Here is a 23,441-nt window from a genome sequence, read left to right as displayed (position 1 = left end):
GCTTTATCGGACGCCACTCATACCTCTTGCTGCTCGAGCGGAGCACATTCCAGCGCTAAAAGTCAAAGATATTTCAGCTTTTAGCTCACCAGTGCTGCACATTAAATGGGTTGTCAGTTGTTTCATAGCAACAGCAGTGGCCTAGACGAGTGCTCACCTCAAGCAGCTATTGGAGCCAGACAAATAAAAGGTGCAGAGGGTTATTTATAGCTCCACGTCATTCACTATATTACTATTAAAGGTGAACGCCTTTCCAATTCTTCTGTTTAATAATTTCACTTGTACTCTTTAACATTTCACAAGCACCTCTTATGTTGAAGTGTGGACTCCTGACCAATAGCGATCTGCTATTACATAACACTGATTGCAGATAAACCTTTCATTCACTAATTGGCAACTATTCCCAAAACACTTTGTTCCCAGCCACGGTTTGTCTTGATAAGGAATTTCACGGCATATTTAGAGCTGATAGTGCTCACCCAACCGTGTGTCAGACTTCATCTTGTGCAACGAAGTCCAATAAAAATCATAACAAGGTATCAAATTCCAGATGAGTTGCAATTTCGTCAGAGATGTCAACACAGAGACTTTGAAGGAGGAACTTTACTGTGTTATCAAATAGAAGATTACTGGCAGCAGTTACACGCTAACAATTTTGTCAGCTCTAAGAACACGGCTGCGGGGTCAGCTGAAAGCTTTTATTGTTGGACCGACTGATTAAAAAAGTCGTGATTTTTGGAAAAATAAAACTTTCCGGCGTTCGTTCGTTTTTTTTGAACTTTAGCAAGTGAGTTTGTATGTTAGGGCCCACCATTCATCCTAAAATAACTGGTTTTAATGGGCCTCTGACATCAATGTTCAGAGGTAGCAAGGTGGGTTAGTTTTAAAGCAATCTCTATTAAAAGGAGTTTATGACATTTTGTATTTAAACTCATAAACTCGATCACTGATAGATCACACAGTCTGCCTGGGAAGAGGTGACTGCTGAAAGCATCTGGTGTAACGTTTGGTTCCAGTGAAGCTCTGTAAACACAAATCTCAGCAGCTCATGTCTGGAGACAGCAGACTTCTTGGACCAAATTAATATCACAGCAGCTTTCTGTATCTAATTAAAAGAAGCGGCAGGATGAAAACAAATGCAGCGTCTGAACGCTCACTAATTAATACAGTGTTGAAAATCTTTGCATTGCTTCAAAAATGGCAAAGAAATGAAAACAAAAAACAAAAAACAAATTTTTATGAATAGTTGGGTTGGATTTATTTTTTCTTAACAATCTGAACAGTCTGGAGCTCTCCTAATGAAATATTTATCTGAATATGTGCATTTGAAATGGCCTTTTCTGGTCACGCCTGGTGTCTTGGGCAGACAGTGACCTCGCTGCTTACGGCACAAATGACCTCGCACGGCATCATGACTGCGAGCCAGAGATGAGAATTAACAGTCTGTCAGTCGAAGAGAGACGGCAATCCCCTGAAGCCAATTGACAGTTTGCTGAGATTTAATGAAATGGGTGGCACAGCACACGTCCCTCGGCTTAGGCTGAAAACCTCGAATGGAGTGACAGTGCCTCAATTTTATTTACAAATTGAAAATCTAAAAATATAAGAGGGGAAAATAATGAGAGCGGTGTTAAGAAAGCATCCTCCTTTATCAGAGTTCATCCGCTAACTTTTTCTCCAGATAGCAGAGTTTCTTTATTTGTGTCTGTTTATCCCAAGAAGGGAAATTGGATTTTAATTACTCGAGTGCAAGAGTGCTGCAAATATTTTTAAAATTAGGAACTGTTGCAACAGTTTGGAGATGTGCATAATTAGAAAAGTGAGGACTGAAATCACACAGTGTCTCACATTCCTGATGATTTTAGAAGCAGACTGGTATATGTGCAGTTATAACCAATGGAACCAATGACTGACACGCAATGCAAATGGGAAAAAAAACAGTATTTATTTAATGACTTGATACCATTTTAGTCCTTTAAATACACTCGGTGAGTAGTTTGACATTTTTTTGGGACATACACTTCCTTCCCACTCTCATGTCTATACTAAATATAAATGTGAAGCCAGTTGGCTCAGCTTTGTGAAGGCAGTCTTTGTAAACGGCCTGTGGCTGCGTGTAGGTCTGTGAAGATCCGGATTTGTTCTCTTGTTTATTTTCTCATGGGTGATCACATGACAAGAGTTTTTGTTACAGCACACGAGAGTAAATGACCAGATGTTGTTGTTGGAGTTGGTGGTTATTACTGCCTTAGGCCAGCCTCCTGATTGGCTTTAAAACTAACCTTGGACCCCCACTGGGCCAACATGAAGTCACTGTTCCAGTCTTTACCTCAGTGTTCTCCTCATCCAGCTGCCCCCTCATCTTTTCTCTCTCCTCCTCTTCTTCTCTCTCCCTCCCGCTCTCCGAGCTCGTATCCCACCTCTCCTCCTCACTGCTCAGTCTCATCAGCTCCACCTCGACTCCCTCTTCTCGCTCTTCCCCTGTGTTTATCTCCCTCTGCACACATCCCTCCTTGTTCTCTAGCTCTTTCTTTCGGCTTTGTTCCTGCTCTTCAGCCTCCAAACTCTGCTGTTGTTCTGGCTCCACTTCTGCCTTTGTCTCTGCCGTCTTTTGTTTTCTCCTCGCACTTCCCACTTCTGTCTGTGCCTCGAGCAAAGCTCTCAGCTGCTGCTCTCTGCGTTTCCATTCCTCCTCCAGCCTTTGGTACATGTGAAAGGAGAAGTGCCACCCCCCGTTCTCCTCCAGCATATCCTCCACTTTGCTCAGCAGCTCTCTCAGTTGCTGCTGCTCTCCTTCTCGTCTCCTATCCAGCTCGCCTCCGGTGCTCACCCCTCGTGCTTCTTTGTCAGTTTTCTTCAGCCAAGTCCATTCCTGTCTCCTTCCACTTCTGTTCACCTCCTGCTTTAGTCCCCCCTGCGTGCAATTAACAGCTGCCTTGTTATCCAGCACATGGTATCGATAGTGACATTTCTCCATCAGCCACTTCAGAGCAGGGCCACCTGTTTGGATGTGCTCCTGTACGCTGCAGCCTTTTTCTTTTAGCAAGTCTCCAAAAGTGAACAACACCATTGTGTGTCTCCAGACAGCAGAGGTGAAGATTTCCATCCTTCTCTCTACTGCTTTCCTCTCAGACTCGGTAAAGTCCATAAGAGGAATCACTAACAGAACCACATGAGGCCCCTCAGTTCCACACAGCGATAATGCTCTCAGGAGTTCAATTTTCTCCTCTTTGGGAACAAAGTCCTCAGATGTTCCCCAGCCCTGTGCATCCACCACGGTCAAATGGCGTCCAGCAGTGACAGCACCAGCTGCTGCACTGGCCCCTCCTCCTCTCGTGTCAAAAACCCGCCCTCGACCCAACAGGGTGTTACCCGTGGAGCTCTTCCCTGTCCTCCTGGGACCAAGCAGCAAAGCTTTGAGTGCGCGTGATGCTGTTGGAAAGAAAAGGGCAAGAAAACTTTGAATCCAAAGGCCTGAGTTCAGTGTGCTTGTTATAGATTTGTCAATTGCTAAAGTCAAGAAAGGTAGAGTGCAGTGAGTGGCAGGAGTGACTCATACTCGCCCACTTGTAATCATATTTTACACCTCATATGAATCATATCCATTTCACTGTCTTGGAGAGATTTGAAACAACACTCAGGCTTTTCTGCATCTTTCTTCCCTTCAGTGTTTTGCACACTGGAGGTTTGTTACTAACAGATGCCTGCTGTTATCTTTAACAGCAAAACAATATCTGAAAAACTAAAGCCCGCTCAGTCAAAACGTCATGCACAAATTCTGGTCTTAGATTTGCCTGCAGAAATTTTTATTATTATTATTATTTAACTTTTGTGAAATCTCGTCACAAATACGCCTTCTAGGATTGCAATTACTTACTTGCATGCATAGGTGTGTTCCACCAGCTCTCCATTGCGGGTGATTTCCAGATGTAGCTAGTATAAGTTTCCTCCATAACAACTTTGGTACCACAGCGGGGATTCCTGAATCCAGCTTCCCAGGATAAACAGCCTGTAACATGAAGAGTGTTGAGCAGTGCAGTCTGGCAGAGCGGATACTCCATCCACTTATGAAGTTTGACAAATGCACCTCCCAGTTTTTATTGCTCTCTTGATATTCCTGAGAATGATTAAACCATCAAATCGTTTATGATTTCCGTCAGTTTGTTTTTAACAATTATTTTGTTTTTTAACTTTTGAAATTTGTTTATTTCCTACACCAAGATTTAAATGTACAATAATGTACAAGCAGCGTTGTTGCATTACAGCATAATGGAGATGGTAAGCTTGCATCAATTAAATGTGAATGGCTTCCTGTATGTAGGGACACTGCAGTAGAAGCTGCAGCACAATAACAGCATGCGCAGATTTACTATAAGCGATCGAATGTAGGTTTACATGTTTTACTTGCATAACTTTCTAAAACGTTTTAATACTTAAGTCGATGCATTTTTACTCTAAAGGCCAAAATGAGTCCTTCGTATTACTGCTATTTTTGTTTTTGTCTTAGTAAATTATTAATATATGAAGTGGTAAACATCCTCATCACCTGAATTAAAAAAGTTCATTTCCTTGACAGATTGCTCATCGACTTACTCGCCCCGCTTTACTTCCGTTTTTTTGTTTTTTTTGTCTTACAGGTTTTATGATTTTACAGCTTGTTTTGATCATAAACCTCTCTGTCTCTGCTGCGTAATGTCCGGGCTCACGTGCCGTGCGTCTCTAACCTTAATCTGAGCACGTGCACCTCACAGATAACGGTGTACTCGGACTGTGAACACATGCCTGCAATTTTGCGTCAGCCTGTGTTGTTTTTGTGCGTGAGCAGCAGCACTATTGATTGTTACAGTTTTCCATTATCTAAAGCTAAAGTCAGCACAGCTAAACTTAACATGATGTCAGAATGATCAGTAATAGTATATTATAAGGCTCTGAAACCTGAGATGTGCTGCATTTCTCCTTTAAAATTGTCTTGCTCACAGTTTAGGCCATTGTGCTGGATGAACATGAACATGGACTTGCTGCGTTTAGCAGCATTTTGTGTTCTAGGTGCAAATAGAGGCGCAACATTAAAGATAATCAAGTGAAGATATTTTAACTTTTCTTGTAAATTAGCTGATTTCTAAATTAGAACCACAGAGGTGGATTACAATCCCAGGTTAGATTCCACGGTTCAGTCTCCATCACTTCTGTCTCTCTTACCTCTCTGTTTTTGCACCTGATCCCCTTTTTTGTTTTGCACCTGATGCTTGTGTGTGTGTGCGTGCGTGCGTGCGTGCGTGCGTGCGTGCGTGCGTGTGCGTGCGTGCGTGCGTGCGTGCGTGCGTGCGTGCGCGTGCTGGGGGAATCCATGCTCTGACCTGAGAGGTTAAGCCAGTGAAGGATCAGCTGGGTTTTTAGCTCAGTCTGTTTCTATTAGGTCGGTGGCAAAGGAGTGCCTGCTGAATGTGTGCACGTGTAAGAACTCATGTTTGTTTACAGGAAGTGTCAATGCCTGTGTTTGTGTGTGTGTGTGTGTGATGATCCTTGAGTTGCCTTGAGGCTACAGGAACAGCAGCCTTTTCCACACATATGCTGTCCCCAAACTTTCCTCGCTTCTTCTTCTTTTCTTTTTTTTAATTTGTTTTGAACTTTGATCTGCTTCTTCTTCTACTGCTTTGTTTTTCTCCCTCTGTCGTCCTTCTTTTCTTCTGGCACACACACAAACACACAGCGACCTTCCTAATTGTGTATATAATTAGGTTACTCTCTCTAATGAGGCTGCCCATCTTTGAAATTCTGAAATAGTGTTTACACAGCACATTACATCTGTTAATGTGCTAAAGCCAGGCACTCTCTGTCTAGGTTTGTTTAATTATTCAGTTGTTTTAAAAGCATTTATCCATAAGAAAGAGATTATGGACTCTCCTATAATCCATTGATTGGTTTGTGTTACAGGGAACGCCAGCTTTCTATTATCACAGCCACAGTGAGCAGTAGGAGGAATACACTGAAATAGCAGATGTTGGTGTCTGAACCATAGAAACATTCCCAGTAGCATCAGCCAATCATTTATACAGTTATTCAGTCTTTCTGTGAATTTGTTATTTTTGTTGCATCTTTGGTATTTTCTCATCTAAAAAGAGATTTTTTTATATCCACTTTTACATTAATAACCTTATTAATTAGTTAATAATATGCCACAGATACTCCTTGTCATCTGTTCTCTCTGGCTGTTCCTCTATCCATCTACTCTTTTAAGCTGGAGCCTATACAAGCTGTTATAGGACACCCTGTGCAGGTTACAACTGTAGCACACTCAGATTAGATATGTGTGTAAGTGATCCAGTGTCATCATGTTACTCAATAAGTTGTTGTGAACTGCACCATTTCACACCATTAACACATGTTTTTGGCCACTGGGCTATTGTAAGTACGACTTTAACGGCATTTTATGAAAACCATGGCTAATTAGCTAAATGCTAACGAGGTTAATGGGAACAGTAAGACTAAATTGAAGCAGTAAGAGTTAAATTCAAGCAAAAAAGTAGCTAAAAGATGCTAAAATGCTGTGTAGACTGGTTATTCTGGCTTGAAGTAATAATGTCCTTGACATATCTTACACAGGTTAAATGCACAGTTTGAAAAATCCCGAGTCTTCAGTCTCTTTACACACAAGGTCTGGGTCTCTTAATTTAAGATGTTCTTAGTAAATTATGCCAACGATTTCCTCTAAAATTGAGATTTGTATGACTAAAGCCGCCTTCCTGCAGTTCAAGGGGATCTGAGGGTCAGACAGGCCCACTGTGCTCTGTCTCTACCTATTTATCACTCTCACTCTGTCGAGTCCACCCTTCCCTCTTATCTCACGACCTCTTCACATCTTTCTCTGCTTCATCTACTTTGCTCTTTTTACCTCTTCTTCACCCCTTCCCTTGCTCCCTTTATTCCTGTCTACCGCTCTCTTACATCTTCTGTTCTTCCCTCTCTCTTATCTCTCTGCCTGCCTTCCCAGAGGAGACGGTAAACAGTGGATTTACAGTAATGGTAAAAAGAGAGGAGGGCTTAAAAAAGAAGCACCACTGTGGCTTGTGTTACCACCAGCTCCGCTGTACCGGCCAGCTCTGCCCACAGTGCCCATCTTTCTGCGTGACACTAATGTGGCCGGTAAGACGTGAGTCATACCACTGACGATTTAAAGTTACCCAAACATTTCAAGGAGGAGTTTGCTCTAGGAGGACTTGAAACACAAAGGATTTGTCTGTGTGGGACGGGCTTAGAACAACTTTGTTTGTAGCCATTAGTGCTCCCACCCCGTGGCTGCATCCCCCCCCCCCCCCCATTTTTTAGTATGAAAGCGTTTTCTAACAAATCCTCCATGGATTGTTGCAACATTACAGCATTAGTTCTGCACAGTGGCGTCTTCAGTGTGTCCTAAAGTGTGATAGTGGTAAAAACTGTTGGTGTCACACAATGAACTGGGGAAGCAGATGCCACCGGAGGTACATTAGTAACTTCTCTCCATGTCTGTGAAGGATGTTTGGCAAAGTTCAGCTTCTAGTGTTTGCAGAGGAGTCGGAGAATAAAGAAACACCTCCCGCTAATCCTCATCTTTGCTGTTTTTGTTTTTGTTGTGACGTTTGAATCTGGTTATTTTATACAAATTCTCTTTGTTGTGTCATAACGAATAATTTAAACCCACTTTCTCATTACTGGCTAGGCTCAGATTTGTCAATTTAAATATTTATAAGCTGTTTTTACTGCACTGCTCGCCTCCCAGAAGATCTAAGCCAGCTTTATATTTAATATTCTGCACTGATTTGTTCTACATACAATGTGAAAGTCACACTCTTGGGGGGAGCATATAGTAAAAGCAATGCACTGAGACTCAGACCGGGCAGGAAGCTGTGCAGCAGGGCTATTAAAACAAGGGAAGTATCTGATAGACCGGATTTTAAATGGGATAAAGATTCAGCGCCTCGAGAATCAATTTTTTCTTTCTGTCTCGAAACAGCCTCACACTTAAAGCTTCTGTGTCGTGATAATCTGCTGACTTTCTGGTTTGATGTAGCCAGAAACTTGGCCCACTATTAGAAAGATTTAAAATCTGTAAAAAGTAGTTTAAGCATATCAAGCCTTATGTTTAGGCTTGAGGACAAGAAACAGCACGGGAAAGACTCCAGTCCGGCCCACTGGACGACTCTGGAAAACTCTGGACTTAAAAATCTATTTTTATGGGTGCTTTTTTTTCTTGGCTGATAAAGACCTCTCCCATGGCCATACATCAAAGTAATTAAGTAAAAAATAAAAATTAAATGACAAAATGACTATTTAATGACCATAGGCTATAGAAGTTTTTTTCTTTTGGGCCACAATCCTGTTTTATAATTACAGCAAAGTGTGGGAAATGAGCTGCCAGGACGGTTTTGGTAATTCTTCACATTTTCTTCTCACATTTTAAGCACAAAGAACCACACTAGCACATATCTTTTATTTACTACTGCAGGATTTATTTTTTTTAAATCATTGAAGAAAAACTAACATATACTGTTGAAATTGCACTTCTTTTGTTATATTAAGACTTCTGTAGTTGAACTGGTCCAGCCCACAGTTGATCAATATGGGCTTTATGTGGTCCACGATGTAATTTGAGTTTGTCATGCATTTACATTAACTGTAAAACGTACGCAGTACGAGAAGTACTGCTGCAAAAACACAGCAGAGATGGTTTAGAGTTGTTTGGTATCTATGGAAAGATTCTGCAAATACTTTTACAACCTTGCCCATGAGCTCGAGTGAAGGTTGAGTATACAGATGGGCTTGACCTGGTGCATACGTAATCAGGCCGTGAAGCGTGGTCACGTAGCGATCACATGAACACTCATGGGCCAAAGATCAATATGTTGACAGGCTTTTGAAGTTTTTAGTTTTCAGGGATGTAAATATGTTTTTCTGCCAGAACCTCAAAGAATCTCATCTGCACGTTATATGCACTGTGAATGTAAGCAGCCTTACACAGCCTTTTCTACAAGGGGAAAATAGAAGCGTAAATTAGCAAGGAGGCTATTTAAATCAGAAAGTCAAAAGTTATGGTAATTATCTTCTGTATTAAAATGTACTTAAGATCAGTACCCACCCCTGCCATGTGCTTGAGTGGACTTATTTGCCCTTGAGCAAGCTCAAAGGCTGTGCATGTGGACGTGCGTGTGCATTCTGTATTTGTTTTCTTCACACCGTTTGAGTGTTTCTGATCTTTTGTGATTTGGGGGATGTGTGTCTGTTTGCCACTTTGATTTCCTGCATTTGTGTTTCCCTCGGTAATGTGTGCTCTTTGCATCCGTTTTTTCTACCTGTCAACATTTTTGCAAGACAGTTTGTGCGTTTCCTTTGAGTAAATGTGTGGTTTTGTTTTTGTATTTCATGTTAACAGGAAAACAGTCTGCGGCTATGTGATAGTTTGGTTTTAGATTAGGAGAGGGGAAAAAAACCCAGCAGGTGTGACATATACCAAGGGGTCACATTATAGAACTGTTGTTACTCTGTGTATATGTACACAAGCTTAGGAGCGAGCTTTGGGATTTTGCATCAGCCCACATTCTAGCTCTGCCACCATGTGAAAACCTTGCAACTGCAAGTTTATTCATTTTCATATTGTATTGGCTTTAATTAAAGGATTAAAGGATTACATGCTCCTCTAAATTCTTCAACCTCTTGGGCTTAGCAAGCACTTCCTAAACAAACTGGATAATGATTAAAAACTGCACTGTCATCAGGCACAATGCAGACCTGTTTTTTTTTTCTGTCTCTTGTTGACATTTTGAGATAATGCTGCTCTCAGCCAACAGCAATAAATTCTTATATGCCAGGAAAGATCAAACACGGTGACCTTAGTGAGTATGAAGAGGGAAGAGGATAAACTGTAGAGTGTGAAAGTGGAAGCAGAGAAGAAAGCAAGCAGAGGGGCTTCTCCTTTGCGGATAGAAGAGCGTCGCTGGAGAAAAGAGCGGAGAGGTGTATTGTTACAGATGAGATGAAGCCGTGGCAAATGGAGGGAGGAAGACTTGAGGGAGAGACAAAGGAAACGATCATGTTTTAGTTAGACGTTTCCTCTCTGTGTAATGTGTGCATCTGTCTTCTCCACCCACTTTGGTTTATGCAGTTTGTGGTTTTACACAACTTAGTTAACTGCAAAATAATGCTGGGAAAATAGCATGCAAGTATAAATGTGGTCACCAAAAGGAGGAAATTTGGTTTCTTCAGTGACCACAACCCTACATTAGTGCTCCTTAACACTCCTGAGATGAAACCTCCCAGAAATCTAAGTATATATATATGTTGTGTTGATTAGCACCTAGTTAAACCTCTGTGCAATAAAAAGTAATAGGGTTTAAAGTGTAAAGATTGCTTATCTTGCTAATGCAAAAGCCCGTGTTCACAGCTCTGACAGTACATGCATGAACTCAAGAAGTCTTCTGTGTTTCCTGCGTTTCAGTAAAAGAAGCTTCTTCTCAGTTTCACTCAGAGAGCAGAGCAGTGCAGTTACTGCATCGCGCAAGTATAAACGCAGCCAGCGCTCATACCTTCAGTGGTTTCTTAAATCACTTCAGTTTAAACGTACGCACTGGTGTTAAACCTGCTGAGGAGCCAGAGCTACTACTGTAGCTGCTTCTGAGTCCAAGCTGTTTCAGCACTCTATAATTCCTCTTTATCAACATTCAAATCACATGAAGTGATGTCACCGCACTGCCGTCCAAACTATTGGAAACAGCACTCAGCTGAGCGACTGTGTCGTCTTTGAGCCATGGTAGTAATAAGTGTTTAAACTGAAGGCAAATGGACGTCTTAGTTCATGAAGGTGTTTCACCTCTCATCCAAGAGTCTTGTTCAGTTCAGTTCAGGTTGAACACTCATTGCTTGAAAAGTGATGGAAAGGGAACAACACCAAGAGTTCACCATGAACAGGAAAAGTGCGAAGTAATATTTTTAAAAATATATCATGAGAAGCACAGATCGTGACTGCAGTGGATCATTTTCACTGTTTTTAACACTTGGGTCCACCACAGCTCTTTGTATGTTATCACTTTACTCTTCTCTGCATCTGGAAAAAGGACCAACAACAACACAAGCAGGAAGCCCACAGACCAGTTGTTTGTAACAGCGGTGTTAATTTTGACAGAAAACTGATTCAGTGTGAGTCACAGTCTAAAATGTCATTTAGTTTTAGTCATAATTTAGAGAGCGAAATTCTTTTAGTTTAAATCGACTACCGTATTTTCACGACTAGGGATGGGTACCGGTGTCCGGTGCCATGATGGCACCGGTTCTGACATAAACGGTAGTAACCAGACCGAAAAGCAGCGCACATTTCGGTGCTTTATTTCGGTGCTTTTTTTTCCTGAGCTGTGATACACTTCTAGCCAATCATTTTATGTTTCCGAGGATAGTAGGCAGGCCCAGGTACGTACGTTCTTTTAGAGCAAACTCAGCAGCCTGCAACAAGTGCTTTAAGCTGATACTGTGATACTGTCAAAGGAGGTAACACCTCAAATCCGATGAAACACCTGGCGACGCATAGCGTTTTTTTTAAAAGCCCAGAAATGCGCCGTATTTGATAGCTTGCTGCGAGACCTCACACCGAGCGCATCTACTGCGGGTGGGTTGCCTGTTATGCAACATCCCCCAAAAACACGAAGAGGAGAGTCCTGGCCCCTAGCCCTGCCAGTGTAGCATAAATGATGACGGATGATGATGGCAGCAGCAGCCGTTCTTCTCTGCGTGAGTAGCTAAATGTTGTTCGTGTGTAATTTACGTTGAGTAGGCTAACCACGTTATTACATTAATGCATGTAAGGTGAACTAGCAAACATCATCATAGCTACATGCGGCTGTCTTCTTGTTTGATGGCAGATACTCCCTTCACCCTGGCCAAAAGGGCTAAAATGACCAAAGAAAAAGTGGAAAACAGTTAAACATGAGCGGTTTTTGGACAAAGTTTGTGTTTTTTCCATTGTTTAAGCACTGCTTCCAGCCAAGAATCATACCATATATGCCCCATAGCTGCAGAAAAGGCTAACATTGTTATCTTTTTACAAAAAACCAGCTGAGCATGAGAGGTTTTTGGACCAATTTTGTGTTCTCTATTCTTTAAGCACCGGTTTGAGCACCGTTTGAGCACCGGCACCGTTTCAAAAGTACCGATTTGGCACCGGTATCGGATAAAACCTAAACGATACCCATCCCTATTCACGACCATAAGGCGCACTGTGCTAAAAGGCGCAGTCTCAGTTATGTGTGCCCTTACTGTATTTAACACACACATAAGGCGCACTGGACCATAGGGCGCATACAAGTACCGTATGCGTATTTAAAAATAAAGCGGGAGCAAACCTGAATTCGGTACCTTACTCACATTTCTATTGCCGGTAATCGTCATCATCAACAACACACAAGCATACAAGTGTGCGTATTTAAAAATAAAGCAGGAGCAAAACAAAGTTTGGTACTCACATTTTTATCATCAATCAAACCCATCGAAGTCCTCATCCTCTGTGTCTGAATTGAACAGCTGCGCTAAATCTCCATCAAACATGCCAGGTTCACTGTCTTCACCGTCAGAGTCACTTTCCGTGCCGTGCGGCTCCTCGGAAACGATGCCGGCTTTTGCGAAAGCTCGAACAACAGTGCCAGCAGACATGTTAGCCCAAGCATCTACAATCCATTGGCAAATTGTGGCGTAACTCGCCCGGCGCTGCCTTCCACTCTTAGTGAAACTGTGGTCTCCACCGGTCATCCATCGCTCCCAGGCCGCTCGCAGCCTTACTTTGAACGATGTCCAGCGGTTGGAGTTCCTTTGTCAGGCCTCCCGGAATGACAGCAAGCTCACAGTTCATTTGCTTCACAAGTTTTTTCACATCGGCTGTGAGATGGGCACGCATAGAGTCACAGATCAACAGCGATGGTGATGCGTGGAAAAAACCACCTGGTCTCCTTACATACACCTCCCTCAGCCAGTCTTTCATCATTTCCTCATCCATCCAGCCCTTTTCATTTTCCTTAATGATGATTTCTGCTGGAAACTTCTCTTTAGGCAAAGTCTTTCGCTTAAAAATCACCATAGGCGGCAGTTTCTGTCCATTAGCATGGCAGCCAAGCACAACAGTAAAAGAAGACTCCATACCCCATTGTGCGTATCGCTACCGTGCTGGTCCCCTGCTTCTCCACAGTGTGACTCACCGGGATGTCAAAAGTGAGCGGGACCTCGTCCATGTTAGTGATGTGGCTGGGCTGGATGTTTTTGTCGCCGATGTGTTTGCTGCAGTAGGAGCGGAAGATGGCCAGCTTTTCCTTATAATCCGCTGGAAGTTGCTGCGCTACCGTAGTCCTGGTCCGGATGGAAAAATGGCACCGTTTCATAAAACGAAAGCACCAAGACGGACCTCCTTGGAAATGTTCAATGTTCATCTCTTCAGCTAGTGAAACTGCTTTTAGCCGAATGGTGACCGTCGAAACGCTTCTCCCGCTCGCGCTTTGCTCGATGATCCACCGCTCGAGTCTTTCCTCCAACTCGAGCCACCTCGCCTTATGTCCGTGGAAACTCAGCTGCGTTTTCTTGACCTGCCGGAGCTTGTTTTCCAGCTTCCTCCATTTGCGAACCATCGATTCGTTAATCTATATAATCGCTATAGGGCGCGCCGCACTTTTTGAAGAAAATCTAAGACTTTTAAGTGCGCCTTATGGTCGTGAAAATACGGTAAATATCAGAAGATTATAGTAGACCGTATCTAAAGTTGATTCAGTGGACTAAAATATAAAGTGTAGAGATTTGCAGTGTACACACAGATTTATTTTCCTGTTTATCAAATGCAAATTGTGTCCACATGTCGACCCTTCTGTTCCTCCCAACAAGTGTTGACATTTCGTCGCATTTTCATGAGAAGCAGGCAGCTAGTTGTGCCCAGCCTCCTACCCCGTTTTTCAGTGGCACATCAAATGAAGCACATCCAACCTTACTGCAAATAGAGAGCACTTCTGATTGGATGACTTTAAAACTCAAGACTTTTCTGCATAGCTTTGACATGATCTCTCCAAAACACTTCCATCTAATTTTTATTCCTCGACAAAAGTATCTGTACATATTATCATAGTTTGTGTTCGTGCATTACTTTTTATTCAGTTGTTGTTTTTGTCAGGAAGAAAAAGCGGTCGTTGATGAAAACCTTGACGTACGTAACATCGTGACAGTAAAAAAAAAGCTAAAACTCTGCAGAACCATATTTCCCCTCATGATTCGTTAAGGGTCGCATGAGCCGAGGTGTGAATCGAGTCGAGGACTTTACGGTCAGAGGAGCCAAAGTGTGGTCGCACCTCGGCTGGAACTCCCCGTTAGACTTGAGAAATTGATGAAGGTTCTCAGATGAGTACCTGGAATTCAAATGGATAAGACCTTTGTGGCCCTTGTGTGCTGCTTTACCACAACCCATGAGGACAGAAAGGGGACTGAGATGACTCAGTACGTGGTGAAGTAATGTAACACAAAAGCTGCATCCTGTTGGTTTCCTTACTGAAAAGCATAGTGGTTTATGTGGGTCTGTGTGATGACAGCATCTTGTTATTGCAGTGTCAGGCTAACAAAAGTTTTAAGACAAGCTAGCATGATACAGACATATCTGCCATATCATCCAAGCAGATATTTGTTGGTTTTACATGCACAATAACATTTAAAACATATCCAGTATCAGTATTAACTAGCTAAACTTGCTTGCTGGATTCCAGTCAGAGGGAAATATAAGCAAACTTTTCCACCCAGATGTTAAATGTAATGTTGGAAGTTTTTTCATTTTCTGTCAGCACTTGTAGGCGTTACAAAGCTGTGTAGGTAGTCGATGATGCCATTTCCTTCAGAGCAGGCTCTCAAATGTGAGACAGCTAAAACTGTGAGAAACGCCCAAACGGAGTCTTAAAGCTTTGTTACCAGAAATATATTCAAAAGGTTTCACCAAAAAAACAAAAAAAATAGACAGCAGCTGCAGGTCACCGTGGTGGGTTGGTTTTTTTTCCTGAGACACAATACTGAAAAGTATTTCCTCCTGCCTCAGACCCTTTTTTCCGAGCGTTTCAGCATTCATCTGTCTGTCAGAATTTATTCAGCATCTGCTCGTCCCCTCAGGTCAGTTTTTACATCCATCATAAAAGTAATGCTGCTGTTGCCATTTTCACCCTCTCTCCTATTATCATTTTCTACAGACAATAAATTCTGCTCTCCGTCGCTGTGCGCCGCATCTCATTACAGGCGCCATGTCCCACTGTGTGCCCCTATTACTGCTTGTTCCCATCGCATCAGACCCAGGGTCTCCATTCATATCCATATAAAATGTCTAATCAGGGAACAAGTTCCAGACTGGCTGGGGTCGCGTCACACGTCGCATCAATCTGATATCGTCTAGTCACTTTCATCAGTAAACCATCTCGCTGAATGTTCAACGAGGTTTGACATCTTTGTAGAAAATAGATGAGATTGTGGAGGAAGTAAAAGCAGCTGAAAGGTTGCGGGTTTGATTCCCAGCGCACACAGTCTGTGTTATAGACTCAATTTAGAAAGCAGATCGCTGAAGGAAATCACTTTTCCGATGTAATTGGACTTCAGGTGATATATTGGCAATATTTAGCGATGATATTTACTCCTGCAGCAGTTCAAAGCGTGATTCTTCTTGTGTAATGACACAGAGGGAAATTACCTACTACTCACTGTCTGCACTGAATCTCCTTATGAGCTTCTCCAAACACTCGAGGAGAAGCTTATAGGATAAAACATGATGGAAAATGTGTCATTAAGAATGAAATCTTGTCATTACTACACTAAGCTTTCCCACTGAAGTTATTAAGCCAAACTAATTACTTCTGTAATGCAATACAAGGCTATTATACACATCTGGAGGGCGTCTAATGATTTATGTGGCTTTTTTTTTTCAGCTTATAGTAAATAGCAGCCGCACAACCACCTAGAGTAAGCATAATAATATGAGCAGGCACCTGTGTTATATCTCCTATTGAGTCCACACCTTTGATTTATTGGCCTATAAATACCTCATACACTGTAAAAGATTATATAAGAGTGTCAAATACCAGTGTGATATGAATGCTAATGATACAAGTACATTTACCTACTGGAGTGCTTAAAAAATAAATAAATTGTTACTGCTTTCAAGTTGTTTCTGTCTAAAAGCCTCCTCAGGCACCAGTGTAGCTCACCTGATTCACCTGTGTGCTGCAAGGCTGTTGGAAAATCCCAATTGGACCCTGGGCCATTTGTTTGCTCTCTTACCTTTCCTACCTACTCTGAAACTGTCCTGTCATTGATAAAGACCAAACAGAGAAAAATAATAAAATAAAAAGACTTTCTAGGATGTTTTGTAGCTGTAAGGCATTTTAATGCACCATGGTTATCATTCACCTGATTCACTGCCAATCTTTAGGCTTCATTGCAAAGGAATTAATAATCCATCATGCGTAACGGCTACATGTAAGGCCGAAGCAGTGCAGTGTTGGATCCTTCAGTTTATTGAAGTAAAAATGACTCTTCCTCGAGGTGCTTTGATTTCCCCTTGTTATTTAACTAACAGCAGCTAATTAAGTCTCTGTTGTAGCAGAAAAAAATTAATGGCACAACCAGTGAATATTTACTTCTTTGTCTGATTATTTTAAGTCTTCAGGAAAGAGGAAAGGTACAGCTGACAGGGGCTCCCTCCGTGAGCAAGCAACAGTGCTGTTGCGTCGTAACTGAAACTGCAATAAACAAGCCTACAAGCATGTACAAATTAATTGGATGTGGTGTAAAATTGCTGCCTTTGATAAGTGAAGGCGCAGATCCCACACACACACAGACACACACCGTTAACTGACTGGCACTCAAAACATGTTGTAGCCACAGTAACTGTCTCTTTGACATTTTCAGATCCAGTCTTTTGCGCCTTAAGATGACTCGAATACCCAAATAGGTTTTTGCTGGCAGAACAAATGCTGGGATGCAGATCGAGCCAGCTTCGATTTCAGTTGAAGGAACGCAGAAGAATATAAGGCGTTCATATCACGTACGTTTATGGGATTAATCTTATCCGGGAAAAAGTGGAGTCTCCATAAAGATGATGACAGTAACGATGACAAGACAGGAGGTTGCGTATATACTTGACTGCGTTATGTAACGCTCACATATCCAAGATGCTTTATCTGTAGCCATCCACTAATTCGCCGTAACACATAAATACACTAGCCGCCTGTTTTCTTAGCAACAAAACAGCACATGTCACAGAGGATTTGTCAGATACACACTTCTGAACTCATTAGGCAGTGTGAGCATCGCAGGGATTTTAAAGCCCACGCCGATGTTTAACTCAGTGCAAAAAACCTCAAACATACCTGATCAGATTAAATTTCATTAGTTTCATTGGATAATATTTTAAGCCATATTTATATAAAGTCTCACAAGGTTTTTGAAACTTTTTCTTTCTTTTCCCCAGCAGCTTCACTCTTTGTTAGTTTTTGTCTTTAAAACACTGTTTTGTTGACATTTCCTTTACTTAAGTGCTCATTGCAAATACAGTACACAATCCCAGTGAGTAAATACTTTGAGAAGATTTGTCTCATTATTCTATTCCTGCATCAGAGACTGGGGGAATAACTAATTAAAAAGCAAGTCACAGTAAACTCTTTCTGTCTCTCTGGTCATCAGCCAGTGAGGTAGTAAAGCCAGCTTAGCATCCCTGATAGCTCTATATTTAGGTAGCTTACTGAGAACCTTCTGTGTTTGTTTGTGAGCTTTCAAACTGTGAATACGTTAAAATCCCAAACAGTAATCTGAGCCGCTAAAAGCTGTAGTTAAAAACAAACAAAACGTTGAAATGATGAATTAAGGAAAGGGGGAAATAATCAATGAAACATCAGTGCGTGTAAATCGTACATGTCACTCAAAACAGTTGTGTGCAGCTCATCGTATCAGATGCTGATGCCGCCGCAGAACAGCGCTCATCTACAGCGTCTTCCGTTACTGTAAGGCGAGCAGCTCTCATAATGGCAGAGTGGTCGAGAGTCAAACAGAGGTGAAAGTAGAAATCAGCGCCGTCGTCGTCATTGTGACTGCGCATAAGTAACACGCTGTTGCTGAGAGCGAGTGTGGATGGGCATTAATGTGACAGTTACACAGCAAGGTGTGGAAGACGGCCTGTCTGCTGTCCTGTTGGCTTAACCTTGAACATATTCATTCACGCACACACACAGCTACAGAGGACGTGATGGTAGAGGGCATCCAGAGTTTACAAGGGAGGTCAGTGTGTGTGTGTTTTGTCTTCAGGAAGAACAGCAGGGGGAGAGGGAGACTCGCAGGGTAGCAGTGCTTTAATGTCTCTCCAGAATTTTTTTGCATTGCACTTTACACCTTGAAATTATTGCGGTTATTAATTAAGCCTTTTTCTCTTTGGTGGAGGAGATGTTTCCAGTTTTGTGGATTATAACAAAAGAAAACGTAAGGCCAAGATAAACGAAGCCGTGCGGTGAGGTGAAGCATGGGGCGAAGTAAGAACCCGATAAATGTTGGATCCTGATCACTTTAAAAGTGCGAGTTAAGGCATTTGGTGCAAGTCTTAAAGTGCCCTTCTAATTTTTCTGACTCATGGTCCTGCCTTTCCTTCCAGTTGGTGCACTGATGATTAGCTGTCACTGTGTGGGGGTGCATTACTACTTTGGAAGGTGGATGCATTAACAGCACAATGCAATAAGCCGTGTTTTATGTGACTAATGTTTCTTCAGGTGGAGGAGTTTTAGGATGTCTGTCTGACTGCAAAGTTAATTCCCCCTCCCACTCATGCCCCACTCTGCTCTACTGTATGATTAGGCCAGTCAGATATGGTCATCAGCACTAACTGACACTGATGATACTGTTAGCTCCGTGTGGAGGAGGGTGTGAGGTTAAGTTGTTAACATTCAGTCTAGAAAGTTCATATTTAGCACTTAGCTAACCAGCCTTGGTTTTTTTTAAATGCTTATTTTATATTTGATTGCATAAACCACGAGCGTCAAACTTTCCTCCAAGTTGCATTCAAATTTTTTTTTTCAATTTAATTTTAGTCATGTCCTGCTTCTGAGATGCTGCTTGCAGCTGCAGAGCTTTCGTGATGTCGAGGTGTCAGACTTCGTTAAGTGAAGTCACATCTGTCTCTAATAATTCCCATAAAAGCTGTTGGTTCATTTCCTGTTCCAGCTCATGACATAGCGATTCTTTTAAATAAGAGGAGATATTCACTGATGGGGACATTTCAGTAAACTGGTGCAGGTGACCCAGTTTCTAATTTTAGTTGTGACATTTCTGACTAATATTTTGTTGTTACCTGACTGCCAGCTAACCTGGGTATGATTGTGGTATATTTGAATCCTTTTGAATCTTTTACCAGTTGTTAATGGCTTAAGTATCAACATTTAGAAGTTACCAGCCTGTAATTATTGTTTGTCTGCAAGGCAGAACCCACAACTTGACAGTCTAATTACAGCGTATCTCACCTGAAAATGAGATGACACACTGAAATAACAACTGCATCCTACCTGCATCTCACACAGCTTACAATTTATTCTACACGAGGTCATTGGTTAATATTCTGGAAGCTGCTAAAAGCTCAACACTGTGTGGTAATCTCTAGAGGCAAATACATTTAATATGTCATGTTTCTTTTTTAATTCTTGACTTATTTTATAACAATAATGAACCACTACATTAAATATAACTAGCCATTATTGACATTCACACATAAGTTATTTTATCAGTTACCTGGTTAATATTTTTGTCTGTAATTGAAAAGAAGCTTTTAAAAATCTGTTGATAGGCTGAGTTCATGAAACTACAGTACTGTGCAAAAGACTGGACCCTGTCTCCAGAAATGTATAACACATGAAATAATAGGTGGCTGTTAAGAAGCCATTCTTAAGGAAGGGAAACAGGGAGAAAAGGCCGAATCCAAATTTGAAATATCTGGTTATCAAATCGTCATCAGTTTGCATGGAGGAGGTCAGAAGAGAGGTGCAGCAGTAAGGGTCCGCTGCCATCTGTAAAACACGGTGGAGGCTCTATCATGGTTTATGGTTGCATTTCAGCCAGTGGTGTTGGGATTTTCCCAAAATTGATGGAATGGATTGTCCTCCCTCTAGAGCCCAGACTGAATCAGTCTAATCATCTCGAGAGAAAACAGAATAAAAGGCAGCCAACATCCAAGGAAAAGCTTTAAATGTCCTTCAAGAAGCCTGGAAAAATATTCCTGAGGACTACTTAAAAGAAGGCTCAGACTGAATGAAGGTGGCCGTACTAAATATTGACTTTCAAACTCATTCAAATTGTACAACTTGTCTCATGTGCTGTATTTCCATGTATGTTTGCACGTGCTTCAATAAGTCACTGCACTTGTTTCCTGTTTTTCCCTGCGACATATAAAGAATTATGAGGCGGCTAAAGACTCGTACAGTACTGTGGATTTCTTTAAATCAGATGAAATCACAGAGCCTAGAGATATTGTGTTTACTCTATGCTTACAAAAGTAATAAAATAAAGCAAAAACAGAATTTAGAGAACGTAGAACTAGAGAATCTGTTTGTTTTTTAATTTTTTTTAAGAAATTTCTCATCATTATGTAGTTCCAATATTTTTAGGTGGAAAAGTGATCAAGTTCATTACACATGTAAAATATAATTCATGTGTCTTAGACAACAGACAACAGCAGCACAGTTCAGTCTCCTCTCGTCCTCTGCTGTGTTTGTGTCGAACTGCTTAGACCGCCGCCTCCAGTATCCGTTACCTCCTTAACTAAAGCTGAAGGTCAGAGAAAAGGTTGACCAGGAACCTTGACTGTAGACGAGATGTAACAGTGTCACACCGATGTGGACTAGTTTGAACTTTGTGCAAGATATGAGTGTATTTATAACCCAGCAGCCTGCTTCAAATGTGCTCTTAATCAGCGGGAGAGCAAGTCGAGAAGCATGTGTCTCTGTTTCAGTGGGTTTAAAGTAGTGGGCGCGTTTAAGGTGTCATTGATGGCGCCAGCGTGTGGAAAGTGTAAATATTTAAAGGTGTGCATCGTCACCCTCTATGACCCATTTCTCCTTTTTCTAATCTATTCATGTTTAACAAACATAAAGAGGTGTTACGCATGAAAAAATGGCTGAGGTATATTAACGTGGACATCAAGCAGATGGTCATAAGGGCATTTTTTTAAGTGCAGGTCGTGTTTTCAGTTATTTGTGTCAAATATGTTGACTTTCCTCTAACTTTAAACAAAACCTCTCCGTTTTCCCCTCTCCTCAGCTGAGCCTCTTCCTCTGATGGACCTGTGTCGGCGTGCGGCCAGAGTGGCGTTAGGTCGGGACCGGCTTCAAGAGATCGAGCGCCTTCCTCTGCCCCAGTCCTTAAAAAATTACCTCCAGTACCAGTGACTGACATCGGTAGAGCCAGCTGGGAATACAAGGAAGTCCGAAGATGGATGATCGATGCAAGCATGTCCACAGTGGGAGCGCCACAGCTCTTGCAGATTTCTAAAAGGATGGATATAAAGATGGTGTCTGAACTGACGGGGGTCAAACAAAGAATAGGACAGCACCAGCTTCTTTTGGATTTTGAGCTGCTTTTTTTCATTCGCGCAGAACTTGAAATAAATTCTTAATGATGGCGTCCCATCAGTGTCTCACTCATCCAGAATAAAAGCCCATCCTCAGATGGCACAGCGTGGTTAAGCAGTCGAAAAGACTGTGGTAAGACGACCACCGCCACCTAGTGACGGGAATAAAAACAGCACAGAGAAAGCACACTAAACCCATCCACGGAGGCCTTTCTGACGTGCAGTCAGCGACCATTATCATTGCTGTTGGATCCCATAGAGAGTGTTCGTGATCTCCACTGGCGCAGGCTGCAGAGTCCAGATGTCCAAAAGGATTTTAGCACTAATGTTTTTATCAGATTGACATCGGGCCGCGACCAAAAGCTCACACTGCATACAGAGCACATCAAAGTGTGGCTAATGGGCTCTATGCACAGTTTGAAAGTTAGTATGCCAAAAGATATGTCCTGGCTTCAGAGAGACATTAGTTAAAAGATAAGCCCTTTTCAGACATGTAGCATTTCTGGCCCTTTTAAATGAAGACTTAGAAAGATATTCGTAACAACTATACACACACATAATGTTCGTCACGTTATGAAGAAAAAGTGCTCTCTTGCACTGATAGTAAAAATTAGCTTAAGGCCGGGGGGGAGTCACTAGTTCTCACTCAGTTTTAAGATGTTTTAACATATGACAGATTTTAATCTACTGTTGTTTTATGAGATTCCAGTAGAGCTATATGGAAACCGTTTTACATACAGGATGTTTCTGATCCTGTATGTGTGGAAATCATTGAATTAGTCGACTGATTTAACCAAACGGATGTTTAGGCTGAGATTTCTGCCGATTTTTGTTTATGGTGCAGAATTTTCAAAAAGCTATAAAAAAGTAAAGTGATTCATCCTTTGCTGTGTGCAAAGTCTCTGCAACCAAAGCTTGCTCTAATGTGATTGATCAGTAGAACTCCAACAACATGTGCACTACTAACTGAAACCGGAGTGCTCCCACTAAGCAAAATCTTGTCCCTTGATTTTGCATATTTCACATACAGGAATCTGGTACTATCATAGCTGAACAAAAGCTGAGAAATTAAGTGTATTTAATGTATAAACAACTTTAATAAGTTAGATTGAGCTCATTAACTGTACTTCACTGCCCTACAAACTACAGATTGTTTGAATATGGAGCTCCCAAAACTTCTGGAGCAATGAGGCTTTCAGTTGTAGCAGATGTAGCTGACGATCACCAACAATAATCAGCAGCCTGTCATCAGACTTTTAGTTTAGTGGAACTGCTCTGCGTGTCTGAAAGGGGCCAATCATGCTTGTTGTGTAAAGTATTGGAATTTTTTTTACTTTCTTTTTGATTCTTTGTTTTGTTTTTTACGGCACTGCGAACCATTCCTCACCAGACACTAGATTATGTATTACGATGTCATCTCACAACCAAAGTATATCACAGGAAGCTGCAGAGTGCACGAATGTATCTGCGAGCTGCAGGTCGCGGGCCGGACACGCTGTTGGCACGAAGACGCCACCTGCCGCTGTTTGTAGCACCCTGCTGTAGCTCACCGCGGGCGGACGGTATCCGTCGCGCTCGCCGCACAACTGTCTTAATGACCACGAACGACAAACTGACAGGGGCGGATCTAAGCCGACTCGGTCCGCGACTCGAGGCTGTAGCGGCGCGGGCGATGTGCTGCTGGCTCATAATAGGATGCAGATGACCAATGCACAACCACACACGTGCTCACTGAAGACCAATCACGTTTTCTTTCCAATTAATGACTTAAGTCACTTTTTTTTTGGTTTGATTTTTTTTTTTTTTTACTCTTGGGTTTATA

At 41.9% G+C, this 23,441-nt stretch overlaps 2 protein-coding genes across 14 annotated transcripts in view; one reads left to right on the top strand and one right to left on the bottom strand.

Annotated features, from left to right (window-relative positions):
• The window catches only part of LOC113009911 (SPRY domain-containing SOCS box protein 4-like), an 87,616-nt gene extending 64,175 nt beyond the window's left edge, over positions 1-23,441 (top strand). For all 13 annotated transcript variants that reach the window (XM_026148566.1, XM_026148559.1, XM_026148565.1 and 10 more), the window contains one exon: positions 21,310-23,441. In XM_026148566.1, the coding sequence (XP_026004351.1) occupies positions 21,310-21,437 (128 nt within the window). In that variant the 3' untranslated portion in view covers positions 21,438-23,441. The remainder of the gene's footprint in view (positions 1-21,309) is intronic.
• LOC113009908 (GTPase IMAP family member 4-like) lies at positions 890-4,594 on the bottom strand. The gene is made up of 2 exons (XM_026148552.1): positions 3,878-4,594; positions 890-3,432 (listed from the first exon to the last, which is right to left on the bottom strand). The coding sequence occupies exons 1-2, from the start codon at positions 4,059-4,061 to the stop codon at positions 2,249-2,251; spliced, it is 1,368 nt and encodes a 455-aa protein (XP_026004337.1). The 5' UTR covers positions 4,062-4,594; the 3' UTR covers positions 890-2,248.

Source organism: Astatotilapia calliptera, chromosome 18, assembly GCF_900246225.1.
Source record: "Astatotilapia calliptera chromosome 18, fAstCal1.2, whole genome shotgun sequence".
Taxonomy (NCBI): Eukaryota; Metazoa; Chordata; class Actinopteri; order Cichliformes; family Cichlidae; genus Astatotilapia; species Astatotilapia calliptera.
This window is presented reverse-complemented; position numbering and strand designations above follow the sequence as displayed.

Excerpts from the sequence above, each read along its gene's own strand:
- LOC113009908 (XM_026148552.1), bottom strand. The coding sequence starts at position 4,061 with ATGGAGTATCCGCTCTGCCAGACTGCACTGCTCAACACTCTTCATGTT. Across the intron at positions 3,433-3,877 it reads GAACACACCTATGCATGCAA|CATCACGCGCACTCAAAGCT; the intron begins GTAAGTAATTGC and ends TCTTTCCAACAG.